This window comes from Schistocerca nitens, chromosome 1 (assembly GCF_023898315.1).
Source record: "Schistocerca nitens isolate TAMUIC-IGC-003100 chromosome 1, iqSchNite1.1, whole genome shotgun sequence".
Classification (NCBI taxonomy): Eukaryota; Metazoa; Arthropoda; class Insecta; order Orthoptera; family Acrididae; genus Schistocerca; species Schistocerca nitens.
The window spans coordinates 509,552,576-509,576,184 of NC_064614.1; the positions used below are offsets into that span (position 1 = coordinate 509,552,576).

The 23,609-nt window shown below is 37.7% G+C and overlaps 1 protein-coding gene across 11 annotated transcripts in view; it reads left to right on the top strand.

The window, feature by feature from the left end:
• LOC126253109 (putative thiamine transporter SLC35F3) overlaps nt 1-23,609 on the top strand; it is a 708,458-nt gene that overhangs the window by 497,731 nt on the left and 187,118 nt on the right. For all 11 annotated transcript variants that reach the window (XM_049954222.1, XM_049954231.1, XM_049954240.1 and 8 more), the window contains exon 9: nt 10,217-10,406. In XM_049954222.1, coding sequence (XP_049810179.1) covers nt 10,217-10,406 — 190 coding nt within the window. The remainder of the gene's footprint in view (nt 1-10,216; nt 10,407-23,609) is intronic.

A 23,609-nucleotide genomic window follows, 5' to 3' on the forward strand; every position in this document is an offset into this window, starting at 1 on the left:
GAAGTTGGCCCACACCCCTAGCATGCGAACTACCTAGCAACAAGACTTTCTCTCTCTTTGCAGACTTCCCTACATTCTTATTCAATTTGCTGCTGAAAGCTTGTTGAGCCCTGTCTACATCTACTTTTGTGAGAGGCTCATCAGTTTCTGACTGAGGCAATAGGTCAAACCTATTTTGTACATTAATAACAAAGCTGTCAGAAGAATTTCTTGGCCTGTTCCTTACACCTGTTGCCACTTCCCACCCCTGTTTACCCTTCTCCCCCCTTAACCTGCCCAATTCTCACCTAGCATCATCTAACTCAGCCTGAAGGGCATCAATTTTCCCCTCTGTTCCACAATATTTCTATCTCTACTGCATAGTCTATAGTACCACTGATGAGTCTCGCTCATTTTCCCAATTCCCACGCCACTACAATCGCCCCAATGAAAAATGTTACTACATCCATCACACCAGACCCCAGAGCTAACGATTCTACGGTACGTCAGGCACTTAACACTCATGGTACAAATCGATCTTAGTGGCAGAAAGACAATTAAGTTACCGGAAAACAATGTAAATACGTGTACGAAAAATTAGGCCAACTCGCGACTATGTAAACAGTGGTTCAGAAGTTTTTTACTGGAAATTACTTAAGAGATGACGATACTCTACAGATATAAAGGGGCATCAAACGTATTCATCACACTAAACTATCAGTAAATGCACTTAAAATTGTGGTATGAAGTTAATCTGAAAGCTCAAAAGTTTGGCCTGGCCGCGATATGTAAACAAAACGAACTTTACGCGATTACTGTGAAAATATGCGAGTAAGACAAAAACCTTTAATGGTATGCTTGAAGAGCACTATAATTAACGTAATAAATTAGTTTAAACTGTAATCTCAAACAAGTTACTTTATACCCATAATGCCCATTGACAGTGGAAATTATGACAACACACTGACCATTTTTATGATAGTCTTTTGCATTTGTCTTTGCTATCAGTAATTCTCTTTTACACACAGTGATTTACACTTGACTACATTCAAACATACTCACATGTGTGCACTGCATGTATTTTTTAAAAATTCTATGGAGTGGAAGCAGTTGTCAAGCAAATATAATGATTTTGGTTTATGTTTGAGGTTAATTTTATTGTGTATTGCATTTTTACTTCCTGTACAATCCAAATTGCAACAAATGACAGTTACTACGGCCAGTTTCAATGACATTTTCATTAAAGAATCATCAGTTTGAGGAAAATAATTGTACTTGATTTCTTCATAAAGCTACATCAACTGTTGTTGCATTCCGACATCACACAGGCTATAACTGCAGAGCAGTGGACACACTGTCATCAAGACATGAAGAAAGATTTTCTCATGTAGACAGTCAATCAAAATCAATTTTAAAATTCATTATTCCTCTCATAAACTTGAATGTATGCTTTGATTTATGGTAGGCAAATGAACCTGATCATTGCCCACATCAATACAGTTTGGCAATGCAGACTTTTATTCAACCAGTCTCTGCCACCACAAATGTGCAGACCTGACCCCTCCACATTTCCCAATCACTTAGTCTCTATGTGCAAAGAGCCTTCTTTGGTGAAACAGGCCATAATCATCAATAACTTGCTGTGGCATTTGACATCAGCTTTCTGCATATCATTCATCTTCCCAACAACTTCATTCACTGTTTTCACACTTTGTGTTTCAATATCCAATTACATCTACATTCACTGTAACAGCACTCACCTTTTGAATACTAATTGTAAAATTTGTTTTGGTCCTCATATTTCATTAATACTATCTTTTGAACTGTTACTCGAATTGCTACTACTATTACTTCACTATTATTATATTGGTTAATCAGTTGTTATTAACCTCATTATTTAACCATAAAGAAAGATAATAAAATAATTTTGTTTTTTTAAGTTGTTTATATTTTTCATGGCACTCTGATATTCATTTTCACAATAATCTTTATACTTTGTAGATAAATCATCTTCTAACTCCTCATCTTCTGCTGTCATTATACCTACTTCTTTTAGTATGATGATAATAATATGAAAGGATAGATTTCTACTCACCATGTACAGAAAATGTTGAAATGCAGACAGGCACAACAAAAAGACTGCTAAACATCTAAGCTCTTGGCCAAAAGGCCTTCTTCTAAAGTAGACAACAGACACTCATTGACACAATCACAACTCATACACATATGACCACTGCCTCTGGCCAATGAGGTTGGACTGTGAGCCACTGCACATGATGGTAGAAATAGTCTGGGGGGTGATGGTAGGGTGGAGGCTGGGGAAGGATGGGGAGGTGGCATGGGAGAAGTGTGAGAAGGCAAAGTGCTGCTTGTGGGAGTGTACAGGGACGTGGTGGTGACAGGGAGGGACAGCTAAGTGCAATCAGCTGCTTACGAAGTAGGGCGGGCAGATGGGACTTAATAAGGAGAGAAGTAGAGGAAGGGAAAAAAGACTGTGGGAGCATTGATGGAATAGAAGGCTGTTTAGTGGTGGAATGGGAGCAGGGGAGGGGATTGGTGGGTGAGGGACGGGGACTAATGAAGTTTGAGGCCAAGATTGTTACAGGAATGTAGGATAAACTACAGGGAGACTTAGCACCTGTGCAATTCAGAAAAGGTGTTGGTAGGAAGGATCCAGATAGCACAGGCAATGAAGCTGTCATTGAAGTGAAGAGTGTTATGTTGGGCAGCACAATCAGCAACTGAATCATCCAGCTATCTCCTGTCCACAATTTATACATTGTCATTCATGCAGACAAGCAGTTTGTTAGTTGTCGTGCCCACATAGGATGCAGCACAATGGTTGCAGTTTAGTTTGTAGATAACATGACTTCTTCCATAGATAGCCTGCTTTTGATGAGTTATGTGATGTTTGTGACTGGACTGGAGTAGATGGTGGTTTAAGGATGTATGGGACAGGTCTTGAATCTAGGTCTATTACAGGGATATGAGCCATGATGCAAGGGGTTGGGAGCAGGGGTGGAGTAGGGATGGATGATGCTACTGCGTATGTTTGGTGGGTGGTAGAGTACTACTGTGGGAGAGATGGGATGGGTAGAGGGGAGGATATTGATTATTTCTGGGATATTGAGGGGTAGTCAAAATCCTGGTGGAGAATGTGATTCAGTCAGTTACTTCAGATTTGGGTGGTACTGAGTCATGAGAGGAATGCTCCTTTGAGGCAGGATGGTGGGATTTTTGGAGGTAGTGGGTGATTGGAGAGGTAAGGCATAGTAGATCTGTTGCACTACAGTGGTTGTATGGTAATTTTGGTCTATGAGGGCATAGGTGAGACCCTTGGTGTATTTGGAGATGGATTACTCATCAGTAGAAGTGCAACAGCCATGAGTGGCTAGACTGTATGGCTGGACTTCTTGCTGTGGAATGGGTGGCAGCTATCAAAGTGGAGGTATTGCTGGTGGTTGGTAGGTTTGATATGGATGGAGGTACTGATGTAACCATCTTTGAGGTGGGCTTGTTGGGTCGAGGAGCACCAGGTGAAGCAAATGGGGCAGAAGGTGTTGAGGTACTGGACAAATGTGGATACGGTCTTCTCACCCTCAATCCAGTCCATCTGTACCTCTGCCCATACCACACCTACCAACCACTAAAATTACGTTCACTTTGACAGCTACCACCTATTCCACACCAAGATGCCTCTTCCATCCAACCTAGCCACCCATAGCTGTCACGTTTGTTATGACAAGCAATCCCTCTTCAAATATACCAAGGACCCGAAAGAGGCTTTCACAGACTGAAATTAGACTGCCAACCTTGTACAGAACATGCCTTATCTCTCCAGTCACCCACCACCTCCCAAAGTCCCACCATCCAGCAACAAAGATCCTCTTGTCGACCCCTATTCAATAGTCTGGGAATTCTGACATTGCCCTCACTTTATATATTTTCTTTAATGTTGTTTGTTGTTAGCAATATTAGCCTATTCCCAAGAGTTAGCAGCTTTCACTCAGTTAGTAGGCAGAAATCAAATCTGCATGTGGAATGCACTTCCTTGACTCTTGTGCAGAAAGGAGTGCAGTATTCTGCTGCATCCATTTTCAATAAGCTACCACAAGAACTCAAAAATCTTAGCAGTAGCCCAAAGTCTTTTAAGTCTAAACTGAAGAGTTTCCTCATGGCTCACTCCTCCTATTCTGTCGAGGAGCTCCTGGAAGAGCTAAAAAATTAAGCAAATTCCAGTGTTACATTGTTGATTTTCTTTATTTAAACTTACGACTTGTCGCCTGAATATGTTTTTTATATTTCATTTTATCTGTTTCTACTATTGTGTAATAATTTCATGTATTGACTCATTCCATGACCATGGAGATTTCCCCTTAATTTGGTCCCACAGAACAATAAAAAAATAAATAAAAATAAAAAAAATAAAGAAGCATTCCACTCATGACTCAGTATCGCCCAGGACTGGAGCAACTGAAACACATTCTCCATCAGGGTTATGACTACCTCTCATCGTGCCCTGAAGTGAGGATTGTCCTACCCACTAACCTTCCCACAGTGATATTCCACTGCCCATCAAACCTACATAATATCCTTGCCCATCAATACTCCACCCCTGCTCCTAATCTCTTGCCTCATTGTTCCTATCCTTGCAATGGGTCTAGATTCAAGACCTGTCCCATAGTCTTCAAACCACCACCAACTCCTGGCCAGTCACAAGCATCACTTAACCCATCAAAGGCAGGGCTAACTATGAAAGCAGTCATGTGATCTCAAGCTGAACTGCAACCACTGTGCTGCATTCTACATGACTGCTGACAATCAACAAGCTGTCTGTCCACCTCAATGACCACTGATAAATTGTGGCCAAGAGACAGCTGGACCCCTCAGTTGCTGAGCACACTGTCCAACACAACATTCTTCACTTCGATGACTGCTTCACAGTCTGCACTATCTAGATCCTTCCTAGGAACAACAGCTTCTCTGTACTGAACAGGTGGGAACTCTCCCTGCAACACATTCTATTTCCTGTAACCACCCTAACCTCAGCTTTCAGTAGTCCCACATCCTTCACCCACCTATCCTCTTCACTGCTCCCATTCCACCATTAGACAGTCTTCTATTCTACCACTGTGCCTACAGTCTTTTGTTCCCTTCTCAACTTCTCTCCATTTCTACTCTCACTCTCACTCTCATCTGAATGCACCCAGATGCCCTACCCTGTCCTCACGACTTCCCTGTACACTCCTGCAGGCAGCATTTTATCATTCCCCACCCTATCCTGCTATCCCTCCCCCTCCCTGTTCCACTCTGCTCCTTACCCCCACCATCCAGACTGCTTCTCCCATCATGTGCAGTTGCTTGTAGTCTGGTCTTGGTGGCCAGAGATAATGGTCATGTATGTATGAGTTGTGCTTGCATGAACATGTGTGTGTTGTCTACCTTAGATGAAGTCCTTTTGGCCAAAAGTTCAAATGTTTAGCAATCTTTTTGTTGCACCTGTCTGTGACTCAGCATCTCCTCTATATGATGAGTAGCAATCTATCCATTTCATAATATTGTCTTTTTCATATCCTTAATTTTCTGTTATTTTAGTAGTACAAGATTTTTATTACTGGAAATATTTTTACTTAGCATATGACATCATTTTGGTTCCTCACCTATCTTACTACTTCTGTCTCCTCTGAGATTATGTGAAATTAAAGCACAATTATTTACAAGTGGCTCTTTCCTGTATCTTGCACAAGTCCAAGACCCAACTGGAGCAAATCTGTTTAAATGATTGGATCCAAAATTACCATTATCTCCCACACTTTTGTCTCTGGAATTCTTCATACCATTCTGTTTCCATTTGGACCATTTGTCATCCAGTTATTTCTTTGATCACCATTACTTCTCCAAGAATCTGCTCTATTCATCATATTCACATGGTAATTCCTCCTTGAATGATTCCTATCCTTGAAGTTTCTTCCACTGGTCTCCTTCTGTGGCCCTCACTCTTCCCACTTTTTTCACATAGTTGAAAAAATAATTTATATTACGTCAGATCAGGCAAAATCAACACTCTAATATCCTGTGAAAGATTATTTTCTAATCTCATAACTATCCTTTCACTACTTATTTCTTTCTGCAAATATTTAAGTTCATTTATCCACAACTGAAAAAATCTTTTTTTTAGGATCATACATATGACCTCCCTAACATTCATTTAAAATCTTCTGTTGTCCATCTGTAGACCAATATTCATTCAAAAACAATTTCTTAAACTCTTCCCATGATTTACAATACTATGCAACCTCAGCTGCCAAACCATAAGCATCAGACTTCAAAAATCCTTTTAAAATAGGCAGTTTTTCTTTATCACTCCAATTTTCTGATAAATCATTGAATTGTTTAATACAATCAAGATGGTACACTTCACCAAATGGTTTGAAATTATTAAATTTCTTACAACTAACAAAAGGAACTCCGTTAGGTACTGTACAGACACCATGTTTAACACTTTGCTGACCTTCTTCTCAATATCAGCAAACTTAGAGTCTAAATCTTCCTTGATTTTCTTTTCAATGACAGCCACATATTTACTTCTACTTCTTTTTCTACCATCTCAGAATTCTATCACATAAATCTATTTTAATTTGGTCGATTCAACTTTCAGTTCTTCCCTGTTATCAGAACTAAATTTCTTTGATACTTGTAAATTATTATTACATGAATTAGCAACAGTTTCCATTCTCCCTTCACATAGTTTCCACATTCTAATTTTGTTAGCTGTACAAACACTGCTAGTGTTATTCAATTTTGCCTCTGTGTCTTGTACTTCTTCTTTTAATTTATTTTCAAAAGCACCTTTTCTTGTTTAGTTGTAATTATACTAATTTCTTCATTGCTTACGTCCATTTTTTTATTTAATCTGCTAATGTCACACTTACTACACATATTCTCATGCATTTACTTCCTAATCTGCCTCAATGACAACTTAATTTCCTCATTTCATGACTTTTCATGCATTCTGTGGTTTTCATTGTACAATTCTTGCCTAATGTTAACTTGTTCCATGAACTTGGAACTGTTCATTTCTTTATTCATACGACCATGAGCTGTAGGTGAAGACGTAGACACTTTGTTCAAAATTTTATTGTTAAGGTGTTCATCACTAAAGTCTAAACTAACCTAAACCCACTATCATCTTCAGGTTCACTTTTAATTACTCCTTTTTGTTCATATATCAAATGAAATTCATCTATTCTGTCCATAAAACACTATTTTCTTCAATTCACATTGCTTACTCCCTGTCTGTTACCACCTAACACACTGTCCTTAATCTCACTATCTTTTGTGAATAATCACTGACAATAAAACGGAATGTCAATTTACCTTGATTATTTTCTGCACCAATTGTGGCTGCGGTTGTGTCATCTGCTAACTGATGTAGCTTGTAACCTCCATGTCAGCTGTGCTCAGTGTGTTGTTTACATGTGGTCTGCTCACTGACTGACTGTTGTCCAAAATGGAATCACAGAAACATCAGGCACTAATGTACACCGATTGGTTGATTTGTTCCCATATAATAGCATCCCTCTTCTACACATAATTTCAAACAATTAAAATTTCACTGTTCCAAAAACTAATTGTGCACTGCCGTATCCTTTGCTGTCACAGTCCATTCTAACCATTTGAATTTGAATTATTTAGCTCCATAATCACTATGACTATCCTCTCTTCCTCCTCCTAATTATCACAGTCACTGTCTATTATTTGTCACATTTTCTGGTTTTGTGAGCTAATAAGCCCTCATCGTGCCAGGAAAGAACCATCATCATCCGAAAAGGGCACAAAATATAGCTTTCTGTACTGCATAAATCTGTTATAACTGTCACCATATTTTCATTGTTGGTTGATGTCCTATAATATTTTTTGAGTGCAGTAACCTAACGATAATGTAATCCATCACAATTGTTCATGTATAGTGTGACTGTATAGGTCACCCATTACACTGTCCATTCAATCAGATAGTCATATCATAACGAATAAAATATGAACAGTAATTATTGATTTTGCAAACAATACGATTCATGACCTAGCTCCATTGCCACATATGGTGGTAATCATTATTGAAGTTGAACACTGCTGTATCCTGCTACAAGTGCGTGTGAGTGTGCCAACTGTAGTGTCACCGCACACATACATTTAAATCAACTGCCATCTGTATCGGCACGGGCCAGACACTAGAGGCACCTGTAGGAAGCATGCACATGGCAGTGTCTCTCCTGCACCATCTGCCAGTGACTCAGACCTTTACATGCCCAGAGCAGTGTTGGCTCACTCTCACTAAGTTGTTTTAGTTTCTACCTCTCACATCAGTTGTTATCTGTATCACTTATGTTGCATGTTCTGAATGATTCTTTTGTCTTGTTATGTGCGTAATCATGAGAGGCTTATTTCTGTTCGTGTTCAGAGGTTTATGAATAAAGCCATATTTGTGTTTCTTGGATCAATTTCATGTATTACCTGGTTACTACACAACTGATTGATACACAGAATAACTTATGTGAGTGGCAAAGAGAAAGAACATAGTGAGAGTGAGTCAGTGCTGCTCCACATGCATAAAGGTGTGAGTCACCAGTAGATGGCATGGTGGAAACCATGGCGTGTGCCCACTTCCTACAGGCGGCCAGTAGTGGCCGGCCCATGCTGATGCAGTTGGCAGTTATTTAAGTACACACACCACACCTGGTGCACTTACATTCACAGTCACATGCAGTATACAGAAAACACAGTCAATGAGAATACTTACACAGTCACAGTCCAATTAATAATGGGGAACACTCACTAAAATTAGTGATAGAACTCCCGGACATGATATTTAGATAACATGCAGTACATTTTCCGATTTATAATCCGTATTAAATTAAATATGTTACATTATTCTGTATTGACAGATAAAGATCTTACTTATTTCAAAACTCTACAAACTGAGCTTGAACTGAACTGAACTCCTTTCATAAGTTTACAATAACCAAAACTGAATGTATACATTGTTGCTTGCCCCATCTTCATAAATTACAATTAAAAATTTACATTTCTGAGAAATTGAATGGTGGATGCATATTTGTTGAAACATGAACTTCCAGATACAGTAATATTTTCTGCTGAATTGCCTGGTTAGTTTGCCTAGATACTGTATGTGATTCTATTTCAGAAACAATGTTGTACCTAAAATTGTTAATTACTTTGAAATTAGATGATCACAAGTGATTCTAACATATTTTTGTCACTGGTTGCATGAACACTTTATTTATTTCTACAGCTTTGTCATCTACTTTATCATGAAGTCAGTAATTGCCTATACATTTACATATGAACAATAATAACAAAACCTGAAATCACTTATAATTCATAATTAACATGGTCTTTAGCTAAACAGACTATTTCACTACATTCCTAATAATAAAAAGAATGTAACAGTCAATAAAGTTAAGTTGAATTAGTCCTTTGTCAATATTTGAGATTTCTAGGTACTTTTCACATGTTACATAAATGACAATATTGAAGATACCACAAAATTTGCAAAAAAAAATACGCAGTTTTGGGGGAAGGAAAACATAACAGATGGGAAGAATCCACTTGCTTTTTCATATCCATTTCCTTAAAAATAGTTCAATATTATCAGGTACTGCTTATGACTAATTGTGCTGTGTAGCTGGAATGTATTTTCAGAACACTGTAGGATATTTTCTTATTTTTTCCTTAGTCTATAAAGACATTGTAAGCCAAGACTCCACAGAAAAACTAAAACTGATACTGAACAAAGCAAGTAAAAAATGATTATAGGTTGTTCTTTCACAAATCTTCTCATTAGTGATCCATACCGTATTACAAATGGAATTACCTGTGAATTCCCAAGTGGTACAATAAAAGGGAAACAACAATATCCTTCAGATAATTGTGCCAAATATGACAATTCTCTGGTTAATGTACTAAGCTCACATACAAGAGCTGCAAATTTGAAATTTGTTATGTAACTCAGATTTAAATTCCAATAATTTTCCAAAATCATTTTAGGAGAATGACAAATGAGTCTTCCAGCTGCTTCAAACCACTTGTTTTTCCTTATCATTTTCATTTAGTCTTTTGTGGTGTCACTATGAACAAAACTTTAAATGCTTCCCATCCTTCTTTTTCCTTTTTTTCTAAATAATAAGGAGAATTGTCTAATAGTGAATTTTATTTACAGGTATTGTTCAAAAAAGTAATTGGAGAAGCAAGTTATGGACAAGTATCTCTCTTCTTCTCACTGATTGGCATGTTCAATGCTGCCTTATTATGGCCTGTGTGCCTTACACTGTACTTCACAGGCACTGAAATACTGCACTGGAGGCAACTGCCATGGCCAGCGTTGCTTGGAGCAAGTGGCCTATCTCTTGGTAAATTTTGTTTTCATGGCAACAGCTTTTGATGTGCTCAGCATTCTGAATTTTTTAAAATCTCTCTGCCAATATGTAATATTTTTTTTTTTTTTTTTAATAGAAATACTTGTATCCATATGGTAGATTGCGAATGCAACTGAAACTGTGGAAAAAGAAGCAACAAGAAGCAACTAACATTATTACTTACAATGTGGTACCAAACTTGCATTATAGTACAAAATCCAAATTAGATATCAACTTAAGACCCTGCAAATATGTAATTCTCCTGCGCTGTCAAACAAACACAGATAAAAATCTTTTATGAATTTTATCATGGAGAATACTAAGAGGTATATAAACTATTTAAGAAGTAAAGGTAACAACTCCCTGAATGGGTCCTGGGGCAAGTTTGAAGGTGGATGTGGGACAGAGAATACTGGACATGGAGGCCAGGAGGATTATGTGATTAAAGGATGTGTTGCAAGCACACGTTTCATCTATGTAATTCAGGAAAAGCTTGTGTTTGGGAGGTGAGTCCAGATGGCATGGATTGTGAAGTAGCCATTAAAATTGAGCATGTTAAGCTTAGCAATGTGCTTCACCATTGGGTGAAACTCTGATCATGACCACAGTTTGGTGATGGCCATTCATTTGGGTGAATAGATAGTTGATGATCACATCCACATAAAATGGTGTGTGTAAATTACTGCTGCATTGGTATTTGATATGATTTACTTCACAGGTAGTCATTCCTGTGTTATGATATAATAAATATGTGATGGGAAAGGTTTAGGAAGACAGCATAGATTTATCAGATTGGTCTTGCATCTTGGTCTTCCACAGGAATATGAACAATGTGGCAAGGGGCTGGGTCTAGATGCAGATTATTTAGATTAGATGGGTGGCAGAATATTACTTTGGGAATGGTGTGAAGGATTGTGGGTAGGATGCTCCTCATTTGTGGACACAGTGATACATGGGGAAGCCCTAATGCGAGATATGGTCAAGGGATGATATTGTATGGTACAGAGAGTGTTCTTTTGTGGCTGGTTGTACTGGGGGCATTCACAGGATTAGGAGCACATGTGTATGTGGCACAGGAAATCTGGTTGTGAAGGCTGTCAGCATGCTGCACTAGGTACTGCTCATCACCGTAGATATATCATCCATGGTTGGCCAGACTATATGAAAGACATTTCTTTGCTGTGAAATGGTTTTGGTACATATTTATTTGTATATCTTCCCCTCAAAGAATAAGTAGTTATGTGTGAGGACACAGTTACTGAGGTGTATAAGGAATGAAGTTGTGTGTGCCTGTTCCACACCCATCTTCACCCCTGCCCCATGACCCTAACTTCCCTAATCCTGCACTCACATCCTCCTCTCCCCATTCTCCCTCTTCCTCTGTTCTGTCACCATGGCCGCTTTGAGAACATTATTTCACACAAGTGACTTATTATTTGTTTCCCCCTTTTCCCACATACTATTTCACTCATCAGATTTTGCTACTAATTGTTATAAGCACTGTCTACAAGTCTTGCACTTGGGTGCTCCTCTCAGCTTGGTGGTGCAAGTGGCTGCTGCTGATTGTGATATGGTGTCTCTGGCAAGCCTCTCAACTTGGTATCCGCAGTGGTGGCTTATGTTGCTTGGTCCTTAAATTAGCCCTGTATGTTTCCCCCTCCCAATCCACTCCCCCACGCCATTGTGTTCAATTCACTTGCCTGCAGCTAAAATGATCTCACTGATGCCACATTCCTATCTCATATACCTGCTGTCTTCCCCTTCCAGCTGTCAGCCTCTCTTCTCTGGTCCTCTCTCCCCCTCCATGCCTCCTTTATCCCCTTGCAATTCCACCCAATATAACCACTCTCTCCAATCCTATTGCACTACATCAGTCTCCCATAAGAAAAATGTGTATTTTCATTTTGCAGTAGTACATGTAGTGAAGGATAATGAGCTGGAAACACTGGAAAGATATAAAACTGATCACAGACCAAAAAAATTAAATGAAATGGACAAATGCATGAAAATAACATACCTAGCATTTATCAAGGAACCAAACCATCCAGAGGGAATCAGAATGTGGAGATACAGCATCAGTTTCAAAATCTAGTAGTATCAGTCATCATTAGTATAATGTATAAAAATGATGGTAGAGTTATATGTAATGAAATGCTGTCTGAACAAAGCTGCGCAAATATCTGCTCAGATCTTGATAAGATTTCAAAGGGGTGTAAAGACAGGCAATTTGCTTTAAATGTACAGAAATGTAAACTTGTGCAATTCATGAAACACAAGAGACTCTATAGGTCTTCAAGAAAAATGTATAAATGCACAATATAACTGAGTGTGAACTGTCACTAAGAGATAGTGCAACCCCTATCCCATTACATATATATTCATCCTCTCTGGCATACAATTCATTCTGATACAAAGCCTCCTCATCATTTTGTACTCTTCTATCGGCAGTTTTCCACTCTAGTTCTTACTGTATGATTACAGCATCGTGACTCACAACTGGAATTTTTTAATTTATACGATTGCCTGAATGTAACAATTTGTGTGATACAAAATGGAATGATCAAATACATTCACTTGTAAAGCAGATGTCAGACTTTAGTTCATTGGCAGGGTACTAGACAAATACAACCATTCTACACTATAAAGCTGATTGTTTAAACACTTCTGTCTCAGCTTAAAACATTGATCAATTGTGTGCAACCTATACCAAATAGTATTAAGAGGGAACATTGAACATATTCAAATAAGGACAGCACAAATGGTTACAGCTTTGTTTGAGTCACTGTAGGCTGTTGTGGAAATGTGGAAAAAATATGAATTGTCAGAAACTTGAAGATATATTCCAGTTACTAGTAAACACCTACTTACTAAGTTTCAAGAACCAGCAGTAAGTGAAGAATCTAGAAACATACATCAGTCTCCAACATATCACTCCAATAGGGACTATAAAGACAAGATTAGTCCAACTGCAGAGTATTTAAGGAGTCATACTTTCTTTTCACTGTTTTTGAATGGAGCAGAAAGGAATGTTAACATATAGTGCCAGTATAATGCTAAATACCCTTTGCCATTTGTATCAATGCACATGTAGAAAAAGTGGAAAGAAAGGCAGACACTTACTGGCAAGCAGTTGATCAAAGATGCAGTAACATGTCTGTGCTTACACTCACAGCCATTGGCATGCTGACTGTTTATGAGGGCTGGTGTAAACAGATGGATGTGAGTGATGACAAATGGACTGAACTAACTGATTAGATTAGATTAGATTTACTGAGATGTGGGAAGCTATAGGGCATGGAAGAAGTAAGGAAATTTTGGGATTCAAGAGAGTGAAGTGGCATGAAGTGGTAGTGACATAAGACTGATTGCAATAACAGTCACAAAACAGAGAGCAAGAGAGAAGTAAGGGGAAAAGGAAGAATATAAAGTCTTGAAATAAGAAAAGTGACATGTTAAATACAGGGAACTGAAAGGGTGAAGGCAAGCAAGTGAAAAGCTGGCAGCTTCAAATGTGCCAACATTGTTATGAACACACTTCGATATTTAACTTAAAAATCTCAAGTTCAATGTATGGGTGGTGTACTCCTGAAGCTAACAACATTTCTTTTTAAACATTTCTGGCATTCATTGTCAGTAATGTCAGGATAATTTAGTGGCATTCTAATTAATAAATAATGTATCTCACACAGTGAACTTTGACATCAGGATTTATTACAGTATAATAAAGACAATCACAGAGTTTATATCACAAGTTCTGTTTCAACACTGACTCCCCATGGCATCAACTAAGCTGCCTTTATAAATTTACAACAGTCAATGCTGAAAGTGGACATCATTGTTTCTCTAATTTTTATGGCTTACAATCAAAGTTGACAGCTATGAATGGCTTGATGTTGAATTAAACTTGGTCTTGACACAATTTCCATATATAATAATAATAATTCTGATTGAGAGACATTTACTTTTTTAATCACGTAATTTCAATTGAGATTCCAATACATTGCAATAAATCTGTAATAACCATTAAAATAAACAAATACTGATATTCCTAACATGTTTTCACTAACAAAATGTTGAATATTTCAAATAAAATTACTGTCCTTGTAGCTAAACAGTTTAGAAGTAATCTATATTCACATCTGTTTACATTCCAATTTGGGTTACATGTTTAATAAGTAACACATATTGAATTTACAATGGAAATCAGCCAACTGTATTCCAATGTGATCATTTTACACATCAACATTTATATATCAAACTGATAATGAACTGCAATGTACCTTTACAATGGCCACTGTGTGTAGTTTGCAGTTAACATGATACTGAAGTACCGTATGCAACTGATTTTCTCATGTTGAGAAATCAGAAGGAGCAATCTGTTTTAATTCATAAAAACTTTTTTTAGTCAGCACCCTTTAAATATTTCTTTATTTACAGCAATCAGTTTTGACAGACTTTGCTGTCATCTTCAGGTCTTCAAACAGTTAAAAAAAAAATTTAAGACCTGACATTGAGTGCAAAGTCTATCGAAACCAATTATTGTAAATAACGAACTATTTGTGCAGTTTTGGCATTAGAAGGTTTTATCAAAGTACTTGTAATATGTATTCCCATTCTGTTACATTACAAGCTGGAGATGGACAGAAACAGCAATAGTGCCAAGCAATGGTGAATGTGCTGGACTGATGATCAAACAGCGTGTATGTTTGACTGACTTTTGGAGTCACTGGTGTTATATGGACTGCATGTTTAACAATATTGTTGTTACATTTACAGTTAAGTACAGTGTAGCAGATGCCATTCATGTGAGCAGACAGGAATCTAATCATCATAGGCATGCAGTATACTCTACATTACTTGCAACACACATGGCACACACTGTTACTGCTTTCACATGTGGCCCTTCATGTGATCAGTTAGGACTTGACTGTCACTGGACTGCTCTAGGAAGTGCTTTGTGGATGTTCTGGAAAAGGGGTTACCCACAGAGGATAACCATGGAAGTCAGGGCCTAGTGACTGGTAACCAAAGCCTTGGCAGTAGATGTTGTGTTTTACAAGGCTTGGTTGATGTTCGTGATTAGGGGAATACTGGCTAGTAAGTGATGTACAATTATGGTGAATTTCTTAATATCAGGGGAAGAAGTAACTTGGAAAACATGTTTTATGACTAGCTGTGCATGATATTGCTTGTCTGGCTAGGTTATCAGCATATTCAGTTACCTCCTGCTTCCCATTGCAGTTGCAACACCCATGGGTACCAACTCTGTGCAGAGGGATTTTCTGACTTGGCATTGCTGGCATGTGTTGAAATGGAGGTGTTGTTCCAGGTTGGTGTGTCATATATAGATGGAAGTTTATGTTGAGCCATGAAAAAGGGTGATATCAACATCCAAGAACATGAGGTGCCGGGAATGAAGTACATTTTAGAGTAGGTGTTAGGATTGTAGAGGAAAGAGCAGAGACAATGCTTGTCATGATCTAGGTGATGAAGATTTTATCAGTGAAAGTTACACAACAATGAGTTTAAAGTGTTGTGCTGTTAGGAAGCATTCCTTTTGATGACTCGATAATAGGTTGGTGTGAGGAAGGTGGTATCCTTCGGCAGTGAGGCAATGGGTATCATGAGTGTTAGTATACATCGTCATAGCAGCAACATTGAAAAGAAAGGAGTAGTATTGTTGCTCACTTATCTCTCTTTCATCACTGTATTCATTGTTATTCTACTTGACTTGAGTTACTTGTTTGGAACTCATCCACCCAGTCACTTTTGCTTCTTACATCTAATCCTTCTCTCTTCTCACTTGTGTCAGATTCCTACACCCATGCTCATCATGTAGCATTGTGCAATTTGAGCACTTGCTACTTCAATTCACTGATAACATCATTGAGTGCCCATAAACCACCCACACTATTTCAATTGGTAATTACACAAATGACTACTGTACTGAACCCCTCCCCATTTTCTTCCCTCACCATCATCACCAAGCAACCATCTTCTCTACTACCTCAGATACAACGCTTAATTCATCCTTCTAGTTAGTTTCACTTTCAACACTTCTCTGTCTCTTATCAGATGGCACTATAAACATATCCATACCTCATGCTGTCAGACTCAGCTTCTTGATTGTGCACATTTCATTATAACTGATAACTGTGAACACAGATTCTTTCATTCTATGTCTATAAATCCCTGCATCCCAGCTTTGAGATTAAGACCCTTTTCTTTCAACAATAGGTACAACATTCTCAGAAAGCTGTTTAAACTACTTGTGTCTTACATCCATCACAACCCACTAAAAATAAAAATAAAATAAAAAAGTTACTCCCATCAAACATGATATTCTCATCCATTCAATAGCTCATAGCTCTTAGCTTACATCTTACATACCCACTTTGTTCTCCACCCACAGAGACTTCCTTTTCACCCAGTAAAATACACTACTTCCAGATATCCTCTCCATACACCCAACATCATCACCAATGTTTCACTTGAATATGTTGCCCTTATTTTTATAATGCCTCATATTTAACTGTTAACTCCAGTTTAACCACACTCCTCAAACCTCATCCATCCAGCCACCCTCTGGTAACCCTCCATGTATTCCTCACCTATAACATGGCTTCACTTTCATCCCCCAAATCCATTCCCAGTGAGTCAAGCATCACAACTATGACCTAGAACTGAATGACCTTATCACTCTTCTGGCAGACAATAAGGACATTTGAGGTGGCAAACAACTTGGAATGCCAAAGGAGGGAGAAGGACATCAGTCATATCTTTTTTGAGAGGAACAGTCCTACAATTCATCTTAATCAATTTATGGCAGCCTCAATCTGCATGGCTGAATCATCTTTGCACCCTACTTCTCCTAGATGAGTGTCCAGTGATTTAATCATTTTACCATTTTACTCAGACTCACCACTGTGATTATTAACCAGGCCAACTGTGGGGCAGTTCCTCCACTAGCTATTCAGTACCACTATTACAAACATTTTCTCTCTTACTCCATCCCAAAATTTCACACTGCTTCCAAAAATTCCTCAGAATATTTGTTTTGTCACACTAGAAATCTCTTGTACACCCACCTTTAAACTAAAAACAGCAAGAACTGAACTATTGTTCTGCCCGTCTAGGCTGAGTACAATAGTTCCACAGAGAGATCCTCCACGTCAGTCAGTGTCTCCAGTCAAATAATCCACAGTCTCTCTTCCTACTTTAAAAAACTTATCACTTCCATGCTTGTCACCTTATTTACTGTCCCACTCCCCCTAGATACCTTCCTAGTCAAAGTACATAAACATGCCTCATGTTTATTGTCACACTGTCATATAACATTACCTTTCCTAAGATTCTGCTGACATCAGATCAGTCATCCACTTCTTAATCCTTTTTGCAACCACACTCAGAAAAATAAAAATCTATCTATTGGAGCTGAACTTTAAAAATAAATTAGTGGAACTGCCACAAAACCCACATATCAGCTTTATATGCTGACCTGTTTAAGGACTTCCTTAAAAAGGAAATGACTTGTTTGGTTTGGTTTCATTGGTGACATCTTCATGATCTGGGTCCCTGGAATGGATCACTTCTTTCCTTTACTTCACAACCTCAATTTTTACTCTCAAACTTCTTTCATTGGCTCTTTGTCAGGACAACATGCTAAATTTCTGGATATTTATCCCCACCTTTTAATTGGTTTTTAAAAACTTCTTTGTGTTTAAAACACACCAGTCACTCCAAGAGTTGTAAGGAATTTTATGTCAACAAACCCCTTCCCTATAATCATAGAAACTGTATAATTAGAGGCAAAAAGATTGCCCAGTCTGAATAATTTTGAGTCCAACAATAGAGAATTACATATACCCAAGTTCAGAAGGGTCAGTGTTTGCAATTCTAGTGGCATGTGGAGCTTCAGCTTGGCATTTAGATCATAATAGTTAGGGTACAATACATGTTGATATTCATTGCAGTATAATTCATTGTATCATTTCTTTTGAAAATCATAATTCAAGTACATAGAAATGACTGAAATATAAGAACTCCACATCAGTAGAATTACTACAACGACAAACATTTAACTTTTTTTAAATTTTTATTTTTTTTTTTTTTTTACAGGCAAGTGATCATAACAAAAACATTGAAAATGGATGTATTTATTTGCGATTATTTTGACAGCCACCTGGTGCCTCTATAGTTTTCAGCTAAGAGAAATGTATCAGCTGACAGGCATTCATCTTAGTCTGCTTCAAAATGACTGACATGAATGTTTGTGAGTGAATAATTGCTCTCTTTGAAATTGGTGTTAGTGCATCAGACTTACAAAAATATGCCAGTCAGCCAATATGTTTCTCTTAGCTGAAAACTATAGAGACATCAGGTGGTGGTTGAAGTAATTACAAATAAATACATCCATTTCAATGTTTTTGCTATGACCATTTGCCTGTTTGTTTAAAAGATTAGACTATTGTAAAATGGAATCTTTTGAAATAATGTAGAACCTTGAAAAGGCTACAGCTGCGCAATTTGTAGCAAATTAAGGTTTAAAAACTTACCTGCACTGGTCTAAATTAAAAAGGAGAAGAAAAGAAGAACAAGACAGTTCACTTCATTTAGATTCAAACACTCATCCTATATGTTTGTAAACTGTCAGGCTATCCACATTTTTAAAAAAAAAATCTCTGTTATTGTTCACTGCATTTGTTTGAACTGAACGTCCCATGACACCCATTCAAGTTCATTGTTGATCCATTCACTCATTTTTTTTATTATTATTACAGAGGGCAATGAACTCTCTGACTGAACACACTGAGCTACCATGCTGGCATCCACTCAGCCATTGAAACAAATGTGAGATGCCCATTATTGTAGTAGTTCTACCAATGTGGAGTTCGTGTATTTCAAAAGTTTCTATGTGCTAGAATAATGATTTTCATAAGAAATGATACAATGAGTTAAATTTCAATGCATCTTGATGTATAATGTATCTTAACTATTATGCTGCTTCTATTTGATGATATAAGCACCAAGGTGAAGTTCCACGGTCCACTAGAGTTGTGAACATTGGCACTTTTGGACTTGGGCATGCACAATGCTCTATTCTTGGACTCTACATTACTCAGACCATGCAATCTTTTTGACTGCCATTGTAGATACTGTAACTGCAGTGGAAAGGAGCAGTTACACCAGTAACTTTGCCAGAGCCTTTAAAAATATACAGTATCTTGATCAACAAGGCCAGGAACAGATTTCACACATAATTTCTTCCCCATCGTCAGCACAAACCAATTTACAACCTATATTCACCTGCACCCAACACCATCTCATGCTTCATCAGGGATATGACTACCTTCTGTTGTGCCCTGAAATGAGCTATATCCTACCAAAAGCTCTACCCTCATTTTTCAAGTTGTTACTCTGTCATCCATCTAGTCCATGTAGTCTGTTAGTATTCTAATAGGAGGAAAGTGACAGGGTTTGTGCCATCTCCTCTACCTATTACGCTCCCTCTGGTTGTTCCCAGGTGGTCAACACAGGTGCAAGATCTCTCCATCACACACACTCCTTGTTCATGTTTGAGTTCTGGGCTGGCCTTGGGTGAAGTCAGCCATGTAAAATACCATCTGCATCACAGTTATTGTGGTGTCAGTGTGACAAAGAACCATCTCTCTACACCTGCCACACAAAACTGTGGCTAACTGAAAAATCAACCACTAACAACTTCAACATTTGCTTCAAACCCTTTAGTGCCATTGATCTGGACAGGTGAGAATGGTGCATTCGGCATATCCTATTTAACTAATTCCCATACTCACAAACTGGACCCTCCTGCTTGCCCTAATGCAACACTTTCTTACCATTTTCAACCTCTTTCCTACCATGTACCAACTTCGCTTTTTTGTTTATTGCTCATCCCCCATTAATCATGAACCATCCCATTCTCTCTCCCCTCTTTCCCCTCTCTCTCTCTCTTGCTATTATCTGATCATTAACATTTTTAAATGTGATTCTGTCTCTGCCACTAATAGCTGCTTGTCTCTTCCTCACCTATCTTCCCATACTTTCCTGCACCTTTTTACATTATGTGTTTTCCCCCTCCCTCCCAGTTGCTCAAATTCTTTACTTTTCCTGCCCCTCTGTCTACATTCAACTGCCAGGGCAACTGCTCGTAAACAGCCAGTGTTGCCACAGCTGCAAGCATCTGGATTTGGGTGTATGTGTGGAACTATTCTAGAAAAAAATGGAAAACTTGAAAGTTAGTGATGTTCTTTTCCTCGACACATTGTGTTTAAACTTCAGCCATTAGTGGGAGATTGCTTTCTTTGCATCAGCTTTGACTGTTCTTTCAATTCTCAAACTTACATTACTGTAATTTTTATTAAAATATGCAGATACAAACAGATTCTATGAGAAATTGACACTCTTATAAGTTTTTGTTTCACTCAGTTTCCCCTTTTGTATTCATCCATTTAGAACCCATATAATTCTAATTTCTTATAATTTTTGTGGGCTATTAACTCCTTGATTCTGTAGATTGTTAGCACTCGACATATGACCAGCTGATTTCTACATGAAAGATGAAGAACTCCACCTTGCTACTGTCAGAGGCAGGTCATGTCCCATTACTAAGCACCCCTGAGCACATGCTCCATGACTTGTATTTCAGAGAACATATGAACATCACAGCTAAGTAATTCATATTCTACACTGTTACAACATATTTGGAAGAGTACCAGTATCATTCTCTGCAAGATCACAAAACTTTCCCACCCTCATAAATAATAATATCAAAGCCATGAAATCATATAATATTTCTGTATGTGTTTATGTTCTAACAATGGAAAATCCAGGATAGGATAATGACAGTATTATGAAAGGGGTAGACTGCCACTCTTCTTGTAGACGAGATGTTGAGTCCCAGACAGGCACAACAAAAAGACTGCTGTACATTTGAACTTTCAGCCAAAATTCCTTCTTTTAAAGTACAAAACATACACAAATTCACACAAGCTTGACTCACACACACACACACATGACCATTGTCTTTGGCTGCAGATTATTAGCTTAAGACTTCTACTATTCATTGTAAAGAAGCTGTAAGTTTAGGTATTGTCTGAGCTCTATTTTGTTTACTCATGCTAGTATTTCATTTGTGAGACTGTAAGTGTTAATATGATAATACAGTCCAAAAGTCAAATTGAGAAGTCATTTTCATGCTGAATTTTGAAAAATGTGACAACATTCTAGTATAAGCCACTTTCCTGGAAAGTCTGGACACGATTTTATTCTCTTAATTTTGTAGATATGTGTCACAATTGTATATTTATGTGTGTGTTGAAAAATCCCTTGAATCTATGACTGATTATACGTGCAGCTAAAGGGCAAATATATCAAGTCCGTTCAGAATTTTAATACTCTGCTAGAAACTCAGCTATAGCCGAAAGGAAGAGCCAATTTTTAAAAATATAATTATTTACATAGTTTACATAGGGGCTTTAATTTTGAAAATAATGACAGTAGATGATGTAAACTGTTTCATATTGAGTAAACTTAATGCATCTGTATTCAGTTATACTTTAGCAAGTCCAATGCCACTGCTGCAAAGTTGTCATTGAAATTGGTGATCAGTTATTTCAGAGTATCATAATTACACCACGCACTGCCTTTCATCTACAAAGTCATTTTCATTTGTATGTTGTTTAACAAATTAGGGTCTTATTCTTAGGGTGTTATGTATAGTAGATGTGTTTGGCTGTTTTGATAACAGTCTTCAGGTTTTTGCACTGATGGCAAAGTATTTTAACTCCTGGCTATAATTTGTTCTTTGAATATGATATAGATACTTTATTTCCTGTTACAAAATTCTTGAAGCCCACTTTATCCACCTCTTGCCCGTGGTTCTACTTAATTTTTATCCGTGTGTGTTATAAGAAAAAGCAGGACTCAAAAAGCTGAAAGAACATAGTTAACAATGAGTTCTTATGAATTTTCTCTGAACACAATGAGGTATGTTTCTGCTGTATACTACGATTTGAACCAGATTGTTCAGCATGTTTTATGGTAAATATTTCACCATCATGATGAATTAATATCATTACATTCATATCAGTGGATAAAGGAAAGCCAACCAGTCACACATACTGGACCAATGTGTGGAGCACAGTGATACATAACAGAAAACGGCATCACACTAGATTTCGGGTGTGTGTTTGTATGTCTCTGTGGTTGTACGTGTTAATGTGTGAACTATTTCTAGAAAAGAGTTAATGCTCAAAAGCTGTTTTCTGTTATTTGTTACTATACTCCACAAATTGATCCATTATAGGTGACTGCTTACCTTTCCCTTGTTATACATATTGTTCCCAACAGGAATTTCCATTATTTTTACCTGCCATATAGCAGAGATGCTGAATCGCAGATAGGCACAATGAAGAGACTGTCACAAAATAAGCTTTGCATGAGTATGTGTGTATGTGTGTCTGTCATCTATTTTTGACAAAGGCCTTGTTGGCCGAAAGCTTATTTCGTGACAGTCATTTTATTGTGCCTATCTGCGACTCAACATCTGTGCTATATGGTGAGTAGCAACTATCCTTTCCATAATATTGTTACTTTCCATCCTGGATTTTCCATTGTTTCATTGTTGTTACATGTGTCATTGATGATATTTATTTCTAAGAATAAGGTTTCTAAATGTGTTTATTGTGATCTTCACTTATTGGGAACATTACTGTAGGAAATAACACAAAGCTGGACATCAGTAATTCTGAGTGTCCTTAAAATATTCTCTCTGCAAGAGGATCAGTATTAAGATGTACAAAAATAGTTTGCCTCTAGTGATGTCTGCATAACCTTATTAACAATCTGTTTGCTTGATGAACTGTAAGATACAATATGCTTCCAGAAAGTAAGTTCTGTTTCATTAAAAAAAACAAAATGAGCACAGATACAGAAAAACTGTCTATTGGGAAAAAATTACAAATCTTAAACTACCTTTCTACTAGCTCCTGCCATTTGGTAGGCACTTGTCATAGCGTGGCACAAGTTTTTGTATGCCTTCCTCACAGAAGATTGCTGCCTTAGTTGTCAACTATGTAGTAATATGTTCTTTGAGCACATAATAGTTGTTGAATTTTTGATTAGTGAGGAACATTCTCAGACACAAAAAAAGACAGAAGTTGCTAGGGGTGAGGTGAT